General features: G+C 34.1%; 4 protein-coding genes across 7 annotated transcripts; 1 reads left to right on the top strand and 3 right to left on the bottom strand.

Annotated features, from left to right (window-relative positions):
• Positions 1-3,189: 3,189 nt before the first annotated feature.
• Positions 3,190-6,805, bottom strand: LOC104729927 (UDP-glucuronate:xylan alpha-glucuronosyltransferase 2). 2 transcript variants are annotated; one of them, XM_087479210.1, is made up of 4 exons: positions 6,372-6,805; positions 5,623-6,277; positions 3,853-4,378; positions 3,190-3,736 (listed from the first exon to the last, which is right to left on the bottom strand). In XM_087479210.1, exons 1-4 carry the CDS (start codon positions 6,588-6,590, stop codon positions 3,313-3,315), a joined length of 1,824 nt encoding a protein of 607 aa, XP_087335336.1. In that variant the 5' UTR covers positions 6,591-6,805; the 3' UTR covers positions 3,190-3,312. The 2 variants fall into 2 exon arrangements, with proteins under 2 accessions (XP_087335336.1, XP_087335337.1); XM_087479211.1 differs by having other exon boundaries at positions 6,367-6,685.
• Positions 6,806-10,787: 3,982 nt separating this feature from the next.
• LOC104729926 (protein TIC 22, chloroplastic) lies at positions 10,788-13,147 on the bottom strand. Of its 2 annotated transcripts, none has more exons than XM_010448952.3 (8): positions 12,689-13,147; positions 12,529-12,591; positions 11,994-12,068; positions 11,843-11,893; positions 11,672-11,731; positions 11,485-11,547; positions 11,069-11,104; positions 10,788-10,971 (listed from the first exon to the last, which is right to left on the bottom strand). In XM_010448952.3, the coding sequence occupies exons 1-8, from the start codon at positions 13,040-13,042 to the stop codon at positions 10,879-10,881; spliced, it is 795 nt and encodes a 264-aa protein (XP_010447254.2). In that variant the 5' UTR covers positions 13,043-13,147; the 3' UTR covers positions 10,788-10,878. The 2 variants fall into 2 exon arrangements, with proteins under 2 accessions (XP_010447254.2, XP_010447255.1); XM_010448953.3 differs by having other exon boundaries at positions 10,788-10,968.
• A 1,591-nt stretch (positions 13,148-14,738) lies between these two features.
• Positions 14,739-15,560, top strand: LOC104729922 (non-specific lipid-transfer protein 11). The gene is made up of 2 exons (XM_010448946.3): positions 14,739-15,281; positions 15,381-15,560. The coding sequence occupies exons 1-2, from the start codon at positions 14,932-14,934 to the stop codon at positions 15,388-15,390; spliced, it is 360 nt and encodes a 119-aa protein (XP_010447248.1). The 5' UTR covers positions 14,739-14,931; the 3' UTR covers positions 15,391-15,560.
• Positions 15,561-15,710: 150 nt separating this feature from the next.
• Positions 15,711-17,413, bottom strand: LOC104729924 (uncharacterized). Of its 2 annotated transcripts, none has more exons than XM_010448947.3 (5): positions 17,047-17,413; positions 16,832-16,960; positions 16,573-16,737; positions 16,180-16,485; positions 15,711-16,079 (listed from the first exon to the last, which is right to left on the bottom strand). In XM_010448947.3, the coding sequence occupies exons 1-5, from the start codon at positions 17,302-17,304 to the stop codon at positions 15,939-15,941; spliced, it is 999 nt and encodes a 332-aa protein (XP_010447249.1). In that variant the 5' UTR covers positions 17,305-17,413; the 3' UTR covers positions 15,711-15,938. The 2 variants fall into 2 exon arrangements, with proteins under 2 accessions (XP_010447249.1, XP_010447251.1); XM_010448949.3 differs by having other exon boundaries at positions 15,711-16,096; positions 17,047-17,304.
• Between the last annotated feature and the right edge of the window lie 167 nt (positions 17,414-17,580).

Here is a 17,580-nt window from a genome sequence, read left to right as displayed (position 1 = left end):
AGGACGTTAATATATTAGGCTAATAGCCTCGTATCACAATCTAAGGTTATCAATACTGAACAAAGATTACAGCTTTCACATTTGAGTTTATAATAATCATTGCATCCTCCTACCTAAAGGTGTTTGATCAATTCATTGGGTGCCGTAATTTTACCCTTGATAGAATATTGTTTATCACTGATATCAAGGGCGGATCTAAGGCATCATGGGGTGGGGCACGTGCCTCACACTAGATTTAAAATTATGTATGTAAAAAATGTGCATTATGGTCCGTTAGCTCAGTTGTTTACAAAGTGCTCCATGCTAGGTGCGAGGTGCCAAGTTCGAATCTCTTCTTTGCATCTGATTATTTGATTTTTTTGTTTCCCACTTGTCATGTTCTTTTTAAGTGTCTTTCTCTTTCCTAAATATTTTTATTCTTTGATTGGTGCATTTTACATATTCTTTTTATTATCTCTCAAATAAATTAGGTTGATTCAGTTCTATTTTAATCCTTGTAATTATATTTTAACTTTATAAAGAATATCATCATTTTAAACTGTAAAAGATTATATTTAAATTAAGGACATATTAATGAAATGAGTAACTTAGTAAACATTTTATCATCTCATTTGTAGTTTATTTTGTATAGAATTTTGTTTATTGATATTTTAGAAATGTAAATTCAAAACATATTTAAAATAAATTGCAAAAGAATAAATTTATAACTGAGTAAATGAATTATTTTATACAAGATATGTAATAGAGTATATTTAGAAATCAAAATAAATTAGTGTTTGACACAAAAAAAATAAAGAAATAAATTAGTATTATATCAAAAAAATAAGAATCCATTGTTTTTGAGGATCCATCATACGTTATGAAGGTTTATGATGTTGATTCGGCTTCCAAAGCTTTGGCTTATACGATGTGTCCAATCTTTGTACTTATCATGGGAGTTATGGCCAAATATCTTCATGGTGGTTATGAAGAGGGTGGGAATATTTTATCAGGAGCTGGGGTTGCTGATCTACTTCAGCTATTAATTTTTATAATATTAAATAAATAAATTAATGTATCTTAATAAATAATTAAATATAATAATATTTAAATATATTTTTTGACCCTCTTAAAACTATTTTCTGGGGCTGCCATTCCACATACTCCTTAAATATTAACCAGTATATTACACTGCTTAATATTATTGTACCCAAGAGTTTTTTTTTTTTTGACTGTCTGCTTTTGATATTTATTGCAGCCCTACATTTGACATGGATGCCTCCAAAAGTGGCAAAGTGCGCTTGCAACTTCAAAGCGATTTGTGCCCAGGTCCCTAATCGGAAACTGCTGGAAAGTCGGAGGTTTGCGCAGGTTGCCCTTTCCAGGAAGTCTGTGCCTCTGCTAAGAAAAGTCAGCCTAAAAAGTTTACTCTCTCACTCTCTGACATGAGTGATTTCTGAAGTGAGAGAGCGGTGAAGGAGCTTCTTTATATTCAATAAGACTTACTTAAAACTCTCTTTAAATTTGGTGTTGTGGATTTTTGAAAAATTCTCTAAAATCTTTATAAATCTAGTCTTATAGTATTAAGAGTTTTATCAAGTCATTAAATCTTTTATATTATTAAAGTAAAACAAATGAATTCTGGATTGTTAATGAATTTGGATTCTATATTATTTTCTTCTATGATTTCTTTTGTTGTTCTTTTGTAGAAAATTAAATTATGAAACTTTTTTAAGAAAGGTTAGTGAACTTGTTGTCTGTAGAGAAAAGGAGAAGTTGAAAAGAGGCAATATTGGATCTTCCTTAGTGGGGAGGTCAAGTAGTATAAGTCACACTAAGAGATCATTATCATTGTTTTTATAAATTTAAAAAAGCCAACAAGTCCAAGTCATACCCCTAATGATATTAGATTGTATGTACGAAGGTGATATACGGTTTTGTTAATCAGAGCTGCTAGCTAGCTCTGCTTAATATTATTGTACAATAATATTATATATAATAACAAAATCGTCCACCACTCCCGTAACTGTCACCACCGAAATAATCTATATATACATTTTTGGAGACATTTAGCAAATAAATCTTAGAGTTGCAACCTATTTACAAGCATACCATTAACATTAATTATTAATTTGTTTTTATTTAATTAATTAAGATTAAGTTTTGATTTTTGGAAATAATATTTCCTATCCTAATAAAATTTCCAAAACAATTGGAACAACTCCCTTTAGCATTAAGTATTAAGTTTATAATTAATTTAATTAATATTAAGTTTTTAATTTTACAAAACAATATTTTCTTCATATAGACATTTCCTAAAATGGCCTAATCAATAAACGACAATATTTTTAAAACCGGACCGGAAGGTGAACCAAAAGTCTTTCGGGTTGCTGATCAATTAATCGGACCGGTTGAACAACGGGTCAATTAGTTTATTGGTTTGTTTATATTTTATGTATATAACATCTACTTTTCTATAAATATATGAACAAAACATACATAGTTAAGTATTAGCGGTCGATATAACATTCCTACTTTTACTTCATGTAATTCTATACTTCTAACAAAATACTTTCTAATTTCTATACGAACTAAAATATCTATATTTGTAAGGTTGTACATTTTAAAAAAATACAAATGAAACATTAATTAGATATATAAAACAAATTACATTTTTTATAAGAAAAAATAGTCTTACGGTATACCGCGGGTGAATAACTAGTATATATAACGACCAAGAGCACTAAACCCTACAACTGAAACGTCGTCGTTTCTAGTTTTGAAGAAATTGCATAGATTCACCCTCTTGACTTTTGATTTTACATATTACATCCTCGTTAACTAGGGTCATTAGTAAAAAATCAATAAAAGGCAACAAAATAAAGCTCAAATGTCAAATCTAGGGCATAAAATCCGAAACCAAACCGAAATAAACGGACTAAAACTAAAAGTAGTCAAATGTTTATAAACGACCCTCAATTTAAATAGGAATAACAGAAATATTAATACTCTTGGGTACAATAATATTAATACTCTTAGACTCGATTTTGATTTTCTAACTTATTTTGTACAACATAGTTATGTCTAGTTAAATCACTTATGGCATGTATGGTCGCATGGGATGGTTTTCACAACACGAATACACATGCATACATGGTCTCGTCGTGGATATCAAAAAGGACCAAATAAAAATATAGTTAAAAACACGAGTTTTAAAATAAAGATGAAAATTTAGCTCAAAAAGAATTGTAATATTCTCATAGACAATAGGAAGAAGGGACAAATTGGAAAATAATGGTATCTTTAGATATCGTCTCTAAATAGGAAAAAAAATTAACCAATCAAATAAGAGCGACGTCGTCGTGGATCAGTAACGTTGATCTTCCAGTGGTAATCAGTGGAATCTCTAAGCCTTGCTTTCCTTCTCTCCCAATTGATCTCAGTCCTCCTCTTCTTCGTCAGCCTGCAAAACTTTTGCAACCCTTCGTCCATGGCATCATGCACTTTCCACCACCTAACATGCGCCGCGTCGCTGGCGTACACCAACTGCTCGTCCACGTCGTAGTTGCAGTCGTAGTCTCTATAGCAAAGCCATGGTTTCCAACCTAAGTAGTGGACCGCGTAGAGCTGAGGCGGCTCCGCGGAGAAGAGGTTGTTCTTGATGTTTCTTTCGTTGGTTGTGTTCGACCAGAAGTTCTTTAGAAAGTTTACTCGTCTAGGCAATCGGTGCCACCACACGAATATCTCGTTTAGATACCTGAAAACATATGTGACAACACAACTTATATAAAACATATATATGATTTTAATATATGTTTTTCGTTTAATATAAAGTCATAATTCAAAAAATTGTAATACTAAAAAAATACTTACCCTTGATCTCCGCCGTTGTATGAAACGATGTCGCTTCGTTGGCTCATGATCGTACTAAACGTACAATTAGAAGGCTCAATGACCATGACGCCGGAGTTAAATATCCAAACATCATTCCCGGTGGCTGACATTTGAGGGAAATGGAAGAGAAGATCAAGGTTACGTAGAACGATGATGTCAGCATCAATGAAGACCACTTTGTCGTAATCTGTCAACTGCCACAGTCGAAACTTGCTGTAGTTATATTCATTGTAAGAGTCCTTCTCGGCAAGCGGGTTTCTGATTCGGATGATCCGTCGAAGCTTCCATCCTGCGGCTGCGAGAGCTCGAAGTTTGGTAATGGAGATGGAGTCATCGTGGAGAAGGATGAGATCGCGTTTGGTGTTTGTTTGAAGGAGGCTCTGAGCCAAAGTTATGGCACCACATACATAAGACTCGGAAGAGTGGAGGACGGTTACGTAAGCTTCACGTTTTGGTCGTTTTGTCTCTGCTTCTATCTTTGTTAGGTCATACACTTTGTCCACACCTGCTTTTCATTTAAAAAAAAAAATTAAAATGTATTAAGTAATTACTATCATACTGTGCATAAATCTTTGTTTTTTCTTTTCAGCAAAAGATAAATCGTTATATCAAACTCATGATGTAAGGGCGAAATAGCATTTTTATGATTGGAAAAATGAAGTATCGTATATTTACAACCGTATCTAGTAAGTAGTTAGTTGATAAACAAACAAATACACAAATTAAAGAGTTGAATACACTACCAAAAAAAAAAAAAGAGTTGAATATTTTCTAATATAATAGCATATAAACTATCACTAACCTTGCTCGATGACATTCGTTTTCTTAGACCACAAGCCATTTAGCTAACTAATTCAATCTACCAAATGAATAGTGTTATTTTGAAAAGATGATTAATTAAGATATTCTAATATCTCCGTAAATTAAACATATGTAAGGTAGCTTGTGTCACAATTCATATTTGGTGGTTAGCTAAAAGACATACCTAAAACACAACCACTAACAAATAATATCTAATTAACAAAAATTAAAGAGTTGAATATTTTCTAATATAAAGCATATAAACTATCACTAACCTTACTCGATGATCATTCGTTTTCTTAAATTACAAGCCATTTAGCTAACTAACTCAATCTACCGAACGAATAGTGTTACTTTGAAAAGATAATTAATTAACATATATATTCTAATATCTCCGTAAATTAAACATGTAAGGTAGCTTGTGTGACAATTCATATTTGGTGGTTAGCTAAAAGACAACCACTAACAAATCAAATTAACACACACCAATCATTTATAAGCAAAGTAACGAAAAATATCGAGTTCTTTTATATTACACAATAAAGTTGGTACCTTTCACATCAATTTCACGGAAGCAAGTACTTTTATGTTACAATGTCTTATTCACTTCATAGCTCATCTGACACACTTTCGAGTTTCGACTATAGATCATTTTTACGCTTTCGCCACAAAACTCGGTTGATTCGATTTCAAGTTCAGTTCGACTTATATTTTCTGTTTGGTAAGTTTAACTCGGAATTTTTTTTTATAACCAAATTCAAAAACAAACAAGTGAACAATTTGCTAATGATATATAATCTAAATATATTAAAAATAAGATAAAAAACAAAAAAAATTATTTGGTTTCATCATAATTTGGTTATTTATATATATACGGTTCATCTTAGTGTTCTGTTTAGTTTTGCGTGGTTTACTTATAGTTAGTTTTGCTAAAATTATAAAGATTACCTTGTGATGCCCACAAAGGAAGAGCAAGATTGCAAGATCCGATTGGCAAACTAAGCTTCTGTTGTAACCTAACCACCTCAGGCCGATACAACCACCAATCTGTCTCCCTCTTCTCCAAATCATCACACCGGAAAATCTCAATCATCGGTTGACATTTGCTCCAAAACAAGACTTTGCTTTTCCATGTCCAATCCGTCTTCCCTTTCTTGGCTGCCAAGTTAGCCGCTACTAGGTTCACTTGCAATCTCAAAAGCTCTCTTCGCCACCCTTCTTCAGGGTAATTACAAGGCAGCTTCACTACTATCAAATCCAACTTCTCTAAGCTTTCGAAATCTGGCATTGGTATCTCAGGACATGTGGGAACCTCGGTTTCTTCCTCTTCATCTATCCACTCGGGGAATAAGTCTTGCCATTTGAACAGCTTAGAGACACGCTCAAAATATATGTGAACCGCTTCGCCATAATGTTTCCAATTAGTAAGATCATATTCATCCATGTTCACCATCCCTATCTTTGTTTTCCCTAACCCTCTTGATAATATCTCCTCCATGAAGCTTGGTGCCTCCAGCTTGGTTTGGTTATTAGCGGTTAGTATATCTCTCCTGTTTATTTGGTTCTCTTCAACGAGTTCTTGCATCTTCAATCCTCTCTCCACCTGATCAAATAGCAATATAAATATATAATTAGTATGATTTTGAGCATAACATTTACCCCGATATCTATCAAAGCAAAAGGTAAACTCACCTTACCTTGGGAGTGCAATCACGAAAGGAGCATCCAACAAAGGAAGCTGCGCTGCTGAAGTAGACTGATGAAGAAGGGTGGACAAAAATGGCAGTATAGAGAAGAAAAGAGAAAGCCAACAAGACTAGATTGAAGCGTATCAGTACGGATTTGGACGGTGCCATCTTCATTAGCATCTTCATTATCGTCCTCTCGTTTCTCAAAGACAAACATTTCTCTTTCATCTTCTATATATATACTCCTAAATCAAAATGTTCAAAGGTTTTAAGGGAAATTGTGTGTAGGGATTATTCTTTATATATATACGGAGCGCGTGAAGGGTAGAGAAAACTAAAATAAAAACATGGTAATTAGTACTATGTATAACAGGGTAGAGGTTGAGTTTTTGAGTAAGACGTCTAGAAGAGTTTCATTGGACGTGTGTCAAAAGATTTTCTTTACTCAAACACAAGCCTGATGGATTATTAATAAAACAAAGATTTGTCGCCAACGATTTTGGGTGGATGGGATACACATAATGACATATACGTATGCCTTAAGTTACGTATTTGCTCTCTCACCTTCAACTTCAAAATGCGGGACCAAAATTACAATGTAAAGGATACTATAGTAATAGAAAAACCACCGCATTTTCTAATTACCTAACCTACATATCACATTACCTCATCCAATGCACAACCAAAAAGGGCTTCATAAAGTTTTCTACCATCATTTAATTTGGAGATACTACTACTATCAGAACATAGACATTTTGTTACCATTCTTATGATCTATTCACAATTTTGGTAATTAACGAGGTAACTCATGAATGCGCTCTGTTACATTTGGAGAAGATGTGATCTCTGATAGAGACAATACAGCAACTTAACATAAATAAAATTTAAGTGGTAGTCATAGCTCAATTGAATAAAAGGAAATATTATCGAAGGAACATAATAATATATATTTTCCACGATTTGGTGATCTTTTAATATATATATATATATATATATATATATATATATTATTAAAAATAAATGTTGTTACAAATCTATATATACATTTTTTGGAGACATTTATGAAATAAATCATCAAGTCAAACCTATTTACAATTATGTCATTGGTATTAAAGTTTACAATTATTTTTTACTTTAAATAATATCAAATTCAGAATCAAATTGAAGAAGATTTTCTCCTATTCAAATTTTCGAAAATACTGGACCAACACCCATTAGCATTAAATATTTTCTATTTAATTAATCCATTTACTAAAAAACTGTACTAAATATTAACACAATTGATTAACCGTAGACAATAATAACAGCCTAGATTTCCGATTAAACTTCTTGATTTAATAAAAATTTACAAAAAAACACTCTACCATTTTAATCGACTTGCACAACTATAAATATAAAAGTGTTAAATGATATAGAGATAAAACAACAAAAATTAAAAAATCAAATTATAGTATACTCAGATACTTATAAAACCCTAGAATATATCATGTAATACTATTATCTTTACATTGTAAATGAAAAAGAAAAATCACAAAAGTATATTTGTTGACTAAATTAAATTTTATGAATAATAAGGATATCTTAACTATATAATACACCACTAAATGTTGATAATGAAAGTTGTACACTACATAATAGATTGATGTAAAACTATAGTAAATTTGAAAAATACAAAAGATAGTATTTACATATATAGTTAATATAATAAATAAATTCAATATTGCTTTTCTAAACAAAAATATAGCCCCCAGGGTGAATATCTAGTTTATTCACAAAACCTTTACCAACTGCAACTTTTGAAAATTTGGTACAAAAGATAATAATGATGCTTCTAAGAACTTTTATGGGGTAAATGGAACATGCTTATTGGGGGAAAACGTCAAATAAACTTCTACTCCTTTTATTTTGCTTTTAAAATATATATTTTTTTCAAATCTTTATGATTTGTGAAGTGTCCAAAACCTGTCAGAAAAACGGCCTATTCCCCCATAAACTATATTACTTTATCGCATTCATACACAAGACTTTCATCTGTACCTATTCCTCCATGAACTACAACAAAATTTGAATATCCTACACAAACTATATAAATCCGGTTAAAATCCACAAATCGTATGACGGTGTTACTGTGCCGTTAACTAGATGATGATTAGGATGCCACGTGGAGTTACAAAACGACATCGTTTTGTTTTCCTGATAAAAAAATCAAAAATATAAGATTAAACATAACAAAGTTAAAATTTGAAGCCATGACCTCCAATGCACCACTAGCTAACAGAAAACCAACTGATCCACACTTAACATTTGTTGTTAACTCAGCAGTATAAATATATATATATATATATATATATATATTGGACGACGCAAGAATCAAAAAGATTCCTTTTCGCCATTTTTACCTTCTCTTTTCCGATAAACTGTGGTCCATGGCTTCTTCATCATTTTTCATGGATTTCAAAAACTGGGATTTCTTTGGTAGATTAGATCGAATTAATATCTCTTATCCGATCTTTAATAGCTCAACTTGATTTTTGTTAAAGGGAAACAAAAATAAAAATTGAGATTAAAATTGAATTGGGTGATATATATCTCAGTTCATGACTCTCTGATTTGAAATTAACTGCAATTAGGGTTGGATTTGAGAATCCCCCCTTACTCATCTAGTCGACTGGCTGAAAATATCCAAAAGCAACAAAGGGAATGGAAAGGTGCACATGAAAGGAGCTTAAAACCAAAACATAGACATCAAGAAACAATCTTGAAATTAAGACAACGAAACCGATAGATCCAAACGAAAATTTGGAGGAGAAGCCAAGCCACACAAAGCAGCAAGTAGAGCCGACAACGAAGCAGCAAGAGCCGACAACAAGTTTATATAAATATATATCCGTTTGCAAATACAACAAATATTTCAGTAGCTTAACTGGTATAAGTCTATCTCATGGAATCAGAGGTGAGTGGTTCAATCCACGGTTTTGCTATTTTTTTCAAAAAATGTGTTTTGTCCTAAAATATACAAAACGACGTCGTTTTGTAGCTCCACGTGGCATCCTAATCATCGTCTAGTTAACGGCATAGTAACACCGTTATACGATTTGTGGGTTTTAACCGGATTTATATAGTTCGTGTAGGATATTCAAATTTTGTTGTAGTTCATGGAGGAATGGGCACAGATGAAAGTCTTGTGTATGAATACGATAAAGTAACATAGTTTATGGGGGATCTCCTAAAATATACAAAACGACGTCGTTTTGTAGCTCCACGTGGCATCCTAATCATCGTCTAGTTAACGGCATAGTAACACCGTTATACGATTTGTGGGTTTTAACCGGATTTATATAGTTCGTGTAGGATATTCAAATTTTGTTGTAGTTCATGGAGGAATGGGCACAGATGAAAGTCTTGTGTATGAATACGATAAAGTAACATAGTTTATGGGGGAATAGGCCGTTTTCTCAAAACCTGTCCAACCTTGTTTGGTGATAGTTGACGGCAAAGTGTGCTTCTCTAAAGAGTGTCTTGAGGGCGATTTGGATATGTATCCCGCTTCTATTGAGTAAGCTTTTCTCTGGCTTTGCTTAATATTATTACACTCTTTCGTCCCGTGTCTTAATTTTGAATCAATCAGTAAGTTTAGATCGTAATCTAGGATGATACTTGGCTCTAATTTTTGTGATTTTGCTCTTAATATTCTTGTTGTCTTGATCATAAGTATGTATAACTGATTGGACTTCAGCTTTCGTAATATGAGATATTCAAAAATATACTACGTGAACATCCAGAATCCACTTTGCTATGGGCCTAAATTTTGAATTGAAAAAACTCGTTACTCGTAATACAATTTTTTTTTTTTTTTTTTGGGCAAATTCGTAATACAATTTATTAGTTGGTATATTAGTTGATACAAGAGAGAGAGGCAAAATCGTCAGAATGAAAAATGCGACGGAGGAAGTCAAGCAAGCAACATGTTTAGTTCTCATGTCAACATCGCTTACTTACGCTTACAGAAAGGATCAATGCTTTTCAAACAACCTCTCATCTCCTTTTCTTATTCTTACTTCAATTTTTTTTTCGTCTCAATCAGACTATCATAGATTATTAAGCTGAGATGTCACAGGGATTATGATGAGAAAGAAAGAAAGAAGGAAAATGAAAATAAGGAATGGTCAGACATCATAGTTTTATAAATTATAATCATCGTATGTCAACCAAATTTAATGAATCATTAACCTAAACCAACATACCCCATTTAGGTGCCTCAACCTCTTTTGATTAAAATTATGTAGGCTGTTTTAATCTTATGAAAGATAGATTACACCTTGATTTTTTATACGGTTTGGTATGAAAGATCCATGAATATACACGTTTATATGTGCTAAGTGGTTAAAGAAAAACCAAGTTATTTGAACTGTGTGGAGGGAGCTCTTTGGGTAAATGATAATATTGCAAAAACTCAAAAGAAGCTGTTCTTATCAAGTAAAAAAAAATACACACTGTGTCGTCTCTCATCATATTACTACTCCTTGATCACCTCCTGCATGTGTTGTGCATAACTTCTTCCCGGCGGAATGAATATTACATCTTCCCAACCTGAATTCTTCTCGCTCTTCTATACAATTATTCATTTCAAATTCTTATTAGACTACTGGTTTTTTTTTCCCATTCATACTTTTAGGATTCTTTAAACAATGAAGAAGAGTAAGTACCTCCATTTTCCTCAATACATCTTCCAGGCTCCCAACCTGCAAAAGACAAGATTAGTTCCATGTTGAAGGTAAGCGAAGTTAGCTAATATGCAACTTTGATAATGATAAAAGCTTGGAATTCATTTTAACTTATAGGTTTATCAAGGGGTGTGTACAATCTGAATTCCCCTCTTTCTACAGTTTTCTAATACTTTACCTTTTCCCTCGTTGTTCATCTGATAACATGGTGTTATATGAAGTGAAAGCATAGGATTGCAAAACAAGGAAGCAACATAAATGATAGAAATTACATAAGATGCCAATGCAACTACTTGCTACTCCCACTTTTTAGTATCTAGTAAACCACATGTTTTTATATCAAGGTGTTTCTATCTTAAGTGGCCTATCTAAAATACAATGTAAGTAGGAATCATTACCATAATTTGTTGATCTCCTCTTGATGCTCTCGTATATTTGGAAAGTTCCCTCTCTATATCTTCCTGAAAGTGGTCACGGCAGAACTTGATTCTCAGCAAAAGTAAAGCAATAACTACCTTCCTCTGTTTTGGCTTTTGAGAGATCTAGTATAAGTATTCTCTGATGTGCAAGAAGAAACTAACCAACCTTACTGAAATATACAGGGAAGTAACGTCTATTCTTTTTCCTCACAACAAGAAGCTCAGACTGCAGAGAAGGAAATTACAAGAGAAAACAAAACAAAAAGACCAAAACATAAGGAATCTGTATTGGTAAAGTATAGAGAAACACAGAAAACATGTAGAGCAATTTACATACCTGGAAAACAGGAACTCCATCAAACCCATTCTTATTACCTGAGGATTTGAGCTGGGACGCAAGAAAAAATATAGCTTTAGAATAAGATTGAAATGAAAAAAAGAGGTGATTGAGAACTGTACGATTGAAAAGCTTTTTAGCATGAGCCAACCTCCAATGCATTCTTTATTTGGATTGGATCTGGCAAGAAACGAAATGAAATTCCTTCAACTTTTAACAAGTACACCTGTCAATCAAAACCATTCTCTTTTAAACTTCAGTGATATGAATGTAGGTACAAGGATCATTCTATAACATACAAATTTACCCTAATGTAGGTTTAAGTTCCAAGCCAAATATTAAACCGATAATAATCATGCAAACCACTCTTTGCATCCTTTCATGCTCTATCTCTTGAGAGAGATAACTTTTAAGAACACAATCTCGAATTCATGATTCCAAACGAGGCCCCTTCTGAGTATTTACTTACTACAGTATTACCATATTATAAACCACTAAAACGAGGCTATACATAAACAAGTTAACTTAGATTGAACCTCACAGATCACATAATCTAAGTAATAGAGAAATAGTCCCAAGAAATATCGTTTGTTTCATATGTTCCAATGTCCCTAACTAGTTGAATCAATGAATGGGTTCCACATTGTTCTAATGCAAATGAATGATCACAGGGAAAAAGGAACTACCTGGTCAAGAGTAATGGGAACAACCTTCGCATTGGTTTTCAATTCTCTTCTCCGAAGTCGCGCCTATATATATAAATCAGGGTTTATAAGAGAATTAAGAGCTCAGATACTTTCCGATTCTTTTGTGGAAGGAACAAAAGCAAGAAAAGAGGGAGAGAACCTGAGCAAGAAAAGCTTCAGCATCCTCTTGTCTAAAACAGAGCAAACCAATAGACTTGTCGCCGGTAGGATCCGAGATAAGAACGAATTCGTTGTTGGTGTTACTGACAGTGAACACCGACGTGCCAGCGAGAGCTTTAGCAACGAGAGATGGATTCAACGTCGTCGGGGTTCCAGACTTGGATTGCGAGACGGAGGCGAACGGTGGCGGAGAGAAACGTCGAGAAGCTAGGGTTTCGGCGAATCGTTTGGTGTCTTCGATTCGGGCGGAGAGGTCGGAGCTGAGTCGTGTACAGTGGTGGTGTAGGAAAGAGGAGAAGGAGAGGAACGGATTGGGTTTTACTGATGACTCCATTTTCGGATTCGCAGAAACAAAATTGAAGAAAAATAATAAAAAAAAAAACTCTGCTGAAGAAGTAACACTTTACTTAGGAAGAAGAGAGAGTGAAGAACGGGCTCAGAGTCACCTTCTGGGTTTTATTTGGGCTTTTTATTCGGCCTTTCGACATTATTTTAAGGTTAAAAGTAACAAAACCTTAATGAATGAAAATTAGTGGCCTTATTATTATATTGGGGAAAACGTCCTATTTCTCCCTCGGAACTATCATATCGTATTAGATCCACACCGAACTTTGACCTCGTTCTATAGCTCCTTCGAACTTAAGTCGTCCACCTATTTCTACCCGAATCCATAGTTCTATTGCTATTTTCTCTTCGGATTAAAACTTCTCATCTAATTCTCCATAAATTTGGTTTATACGGTTTATAATTGGTTTAATATTTGCTTAACTAACTAATAAATCCTATTAACCGGATTAAATCTTATTTCAACCCGATTTTAAAATTAAACCCATCAAACCGGATGAAGAAAGCTGAAAATTTAACCACAAAAAAATAAAGCTTAAAAACAATTGAGAAACCTTTGCATAAAACTCATTAATCTCTCGTCAGCCAAGGTAGACTAATCCTTTGGATTTTGAATTGAGGATTTCGATTATGTGGGTTATTAGATAGAAGAAGACTGGGGAAAAACTTTTGGGTCTTGTGGCAAATTGGCAATGATGTGATTTTAGCATAAAGTTTGCTGTTTTGAGAAGAAGATGGGATCTGGGCGGAGCAAATCATGTTGTGGCTCGTCTGTGGTGAGAGGAGATGATGATATCGATGTGGCTTAATCTCCTCTGTCGTCTTCTAGTGGTGGTGAAGCGGAGAAGATCAAAGAGTCTTTGTGTGGTCTTCACTCTTCTTGTCTTCACGACAATGACGATGATAATAATGATGACCAGGTCTGGGTTTTTTTTTAATGTAGTTTCGATTGTTTTATGGAATTAGGTCAAAATCATGAGTCTTGATTTCTTTAGGTGTGTAATGGATGGATAAGGAATGGTCATGGAAGTGATTCACGGCGTAGAATGGAATCAAGGAATCAAAGAGATGATTCAAATTGCTATGAAAATTGACCGATGAACAAAAATCTTAAAATTTGCCCAGAAAAAAAAAATCTGAAAACGAAAGACGTGGGTAACATCGACGACACTAGATTGGTTCATCCTTATCGACAGATTATCAAATCTCAATTGAAATGATTTTTGGTTAATTGCAATGATTTTCCAATGTACTTTTGTAATTTTGAAATCAAAATTCACAAAATAGTAATTTTTTTTTAGTTTCAAAAACCGGGTGAAGAAAAATATGTTAGACATATTGTTTACGGGTCGGGTCAAATTTTTAATGTTGTCTGGTTTGAAAAATTGGTTACATACCAGATTTGTGTCGGTTTGTTAGTAAACCGTTTAAACCAAAAAAATTGGAGAAATAGCAATAGAATTACGAATTCGGGTAGAAATAGGTGGACGACTTAAGCTCGAAGGAGCTATAGAACAAGGTCAAACTTCGGTGTGGATTTAATACGATATGATAGTTCCGAGGGGGAAATAGGACGTTTTCCCTATTATATTTAAGTTATTAACATATGAGACCCCCAAAGTCTTCCATCGTTTTGGATTTTCATAAATGACAGAACTATAGACGAAAAAGGCCAATTCTCTCACATAAAGCTATTTTCTCTTTTCAACTTCCACAACCCACTCTAATTACATGACTTACAAAAAGCGTTGTCACTTCAAATACATGTTATATGACATATCATTTCTCCCTCCTTATAAAATAAACCAGATCAAGAAAACAATTCATTGAGAAAACAAATCAAAACATTATTGTTAAAACTCAACAAGTAAAAAAAAAATGGGGAACATTACTACTGCAACCCGAACAGTGTTACTGCTTGTCATTACAATTATAATGGCGATTGCGTATCATGGAGAAGCCATAGCATGTCCGCAGGTAAATATGTACTTAGCACAATGTTTGCCTTATCTAAAAGCTGGAGGAACTCCTTCGCCAATGTGCTGCAACGGACTTAATAGTCTAAAAGCTGCTGCTCCTGCCAAAGCCGATAGACAAGTAGCTTGCAATTGCTTGAAGAGTGTAGCTAATACAATCCCTGGTATTAATGATGATTATGCCAAACAACTACCTGCTAAATGTGGTGTTAATTTGGGGGTCCCTTTCTCTAAGACTGTGGACTGTAACAGGTAGACATTGCCAGTTTCTATTTATCTATTGCAGAGACAATGTATAATTGTGAGAGCTTCTAACTAAATAATCCTCTCTTTGATTTGTTCTGTGAACAGCATAAACTGAAGTGTGACTACCAACGGCCATGCAGCTACAATAAAGTGGATTATACTAAAAGAACAAAAGCATCATGAACAGATTAAACGGATACTCAGTATATTTATCTTCTGACCATATATTTTCTAGATGTAAATCATATATATAGTTCTTGGCAAATAACATGTGATATTCCCACATATACATTTTCCTCTTTACACTCACAGCCTCTTAAAATGCAGCTCCCACAAGCTTCTGAATTTTACCGTACTATAAAATCCGTGCAAAGATACGCAATAGATCCAAGATAAATGATTTTTGAACTTAAGGAATAGATATAACAATAGCAGTTGTGAAATTTGAGTTCTTAAGATATGATCATCCGCCTTTGCATACAAAGCGTTTTACATTTGTTTGACATACACGATTGAACCAAAGCAGTTTTCTAGTAAGAAACTAATCGATTGTGTTAAAAGTGTAAACGTGAAAGTAAAACTGTAGTCATCATATTGAACAAACATTGAATCCAAGGGGAATTATTATTCTTGGAAATACCTGAAAGATGGGAAATTTTAAGTTCAGTATTGAATGACGCCCAAACTCTTCAACCAAGGGAGCATCTCCTCCAATCCTTCCTTAAGGCTTCGAGGGTTATAACCAAGATCTCTCTTAGCCTTGTCACAAGAGTATGCCCACTGATGTCTCAGCACTGTCACAGTCTGTTCATTACAAATTACTACGACTTAAAGATTATAATTATACCAAATAAGATAACCTATAATATATGTTGGCAACTAATGAATGCAATTGAAAACTCACCGGAGGACTGATAAGTGGAAGCTTTCCTGTAACCCGAGAGATTAAAACAGATACCCATCCGTATGCGTTGATTGCCCATAATGGAATGCTAAAGTTTGGCTTCTTGGTTCCAGTAATCAGTGCAGCCATATCAAAGACAAGCTTGAAAGAAGCATTTTCCCCAGTGAGTAAGTATCTCTCAGCAAGCCTACCTTTTTCCATTGCAGCAATCTGACCCTCCACAACATCATCAACATGGCTGAAGGAGTATCTATCATTCCCAGGGCCAATATATCCAGGTAATCTCCCGTTAAAGCGTTCGATTAACTAGAAGAACAACACTAGGTTAGTCTAACCAATGCAACTCTAATCAGCAAAAAGGAAGAGATTGAAGAAACGTAGAGAGAATTATACCAATCTAGCAACCATATTGCCTGTAGTGAGCTTGCCAGGACCATAGATAACACCAGGATAAAGCAAAATTATGGGAAGACCTTCAGAAGCAGCATTCAAAGCAATCTTATCAGCAGTAGCCTTGGATCTCTCATACTCCGTGCAGAAAAATTTCTCACTATGAACCTTATCACAAGACCAGAAGCAAATTATAATCGAATCAAATCAAATCAAACTAAAACACAGAAGGAACAAAATCTTGAAATTAGAGTTAACATACTTGAGTCTCATCAGCAACAGATCCATCAGTAGAACCAAGAGCGAAGAAGGAAGAAGTGTAGATAACCTTCTGCACGGTCTTCGTCTTCTTAACTGCTTCCAAGACGTTCTTCAGTCCACCAACGTTGACCTAAGCTTCAAAATCACCAGAACTCATGATCTCTCCAATTCTCACTCGCAATAGACTTTAAAAACGTGGAACAAAAGAAAGCTTACTGAGACGAATCGAGATGGATCAGGAAGCCAAGGCTCAACTAAAGCCGCAGCGTGGAAAACAATATCGCAACCGGAGCAAGCATCTGCTAGTGAACGGTAGTCCGTAACGTCTCCGTAAGCGAGCTCTACTTCTGGAGGTAGATCGGAGAGGTCGCTGGTGCGACGGACTAAGGCGCGTATAGAGTGGCCGCGACGGTGGAGAGCGTGGCAGAGTCGTGCGCCTAAGTAACCAGTAGAGCCGGTGACCAGTATTTTCATTTTTTATCTTTTTGGAAAACTCAACTTTTATTTTACATAATACTAAAATCTAGTAGTATAAGACGCTTTTATACCCAACACCACACGTATTGAGTAAAAATAGTAAAATGTCAAAAAGGGAGGTTTTGGTTGTATAATTAAATGAGCACATAAAAATAAAAAATAAAAATAAAAAAATAAGAAATTAAATAAAGCTCTGTCTCTCTCTCTATCTATCTTTTATCTTCCCCGATTTGCTTTTTCCGGCGGAAGAAATCGAAATCGAAATCGAATCTT

This window comes from Camelina sativa, chromosome 12, assembly GCF_030686135.1.
Source record: "Camelina sativa cultivar CO46 ecotype springtype chromosome 12, ASM3068613v1".
Classification (NCBI taxonomy): Eukaryota; Viridiplantae; Streptophyta; class Magnoliopsida; order Brassicales; family Brassicaceae; genus Camelina; species Camelina sativa.
This window is presented reverse-complemented; position numbering and strand designations above follow the sequence as displayed.

Excerpts from the sequence above, each read along its gene's own strand:
- LOC104729927 (XM_087479210.1), bottom strand. The coding sequence starts at position 6,590 with ATGAAAGAGAAATGTTTGTCTTTGAGAAACGAGAGGACGATAATGAAG. Across the intron at positions 6,278-6,371 it reads TTCGTGATTGCACTCCCAAG|GTGGAGAGAGGATTGAAGAT; the intron begins GTAAGGTGAGTT and ends CTATTTGATCAG. Across the intron at positions 4,379-5,622 it reads TCCTTTGTGGGCATCACAAG|GTGTGGACAAAGTGTATGAC; the intron begins GTAATCTTTATA and ends AATGAAAAGCAG.
- LOC104729926 (XM_010448952.3), bottom strand. The coding sequence starts at position 13,042 with ATGGAGTCATCAGTAAAACCCAATCCGTTCCTCTCCTTCTCCTCTTTC. Across the intron at positions 11,894-11,993 it reads AAATAAAGAATGCATTGGAG|CTCAAATCCTCAGGTAATAA; the intron begins GTTGGCTCATGC and ends CTTGCGTCCCAG. Across the intron at positions 10,972-11,068 it reads ATGTATTGAGGAAAATGGAG|AAGAGCGAGAAGAATTCAGG; the intron begins GTACTTACTCTT and ends ATAATTGTATAG.
- LOC104729922 (XM_010448946.3), top strand. The coding sequence starts at position 14,932 with ATGGGGAACATTACTACTGCAACCCGAACAGTGTTACTGCTTGTCATT.
- LOC104729924 (XM_010448947.3), bottom strand. The coding sequence starts at position 17,304 with ATGAAAATACTGGTCACCGGCTCTACTGGTTACTTAGGCGCACGACTC. Across the intron at positions 16,961-17,046 it reads ATCCATCTCGATTCGTCTCA|GTCAACGTTGGTGGACTGAA; the intron begins GTAAGCTTTCTT and ends TTTGAAGCTTAG. Across the intron at positions 16,738-16,831 it reads CTGTTGCTGATGAGACTCAA|GTTCATAGTGAGAAATTTTT; the intron begins GTATGTTAACTC and ends TCTTGTGATAAG.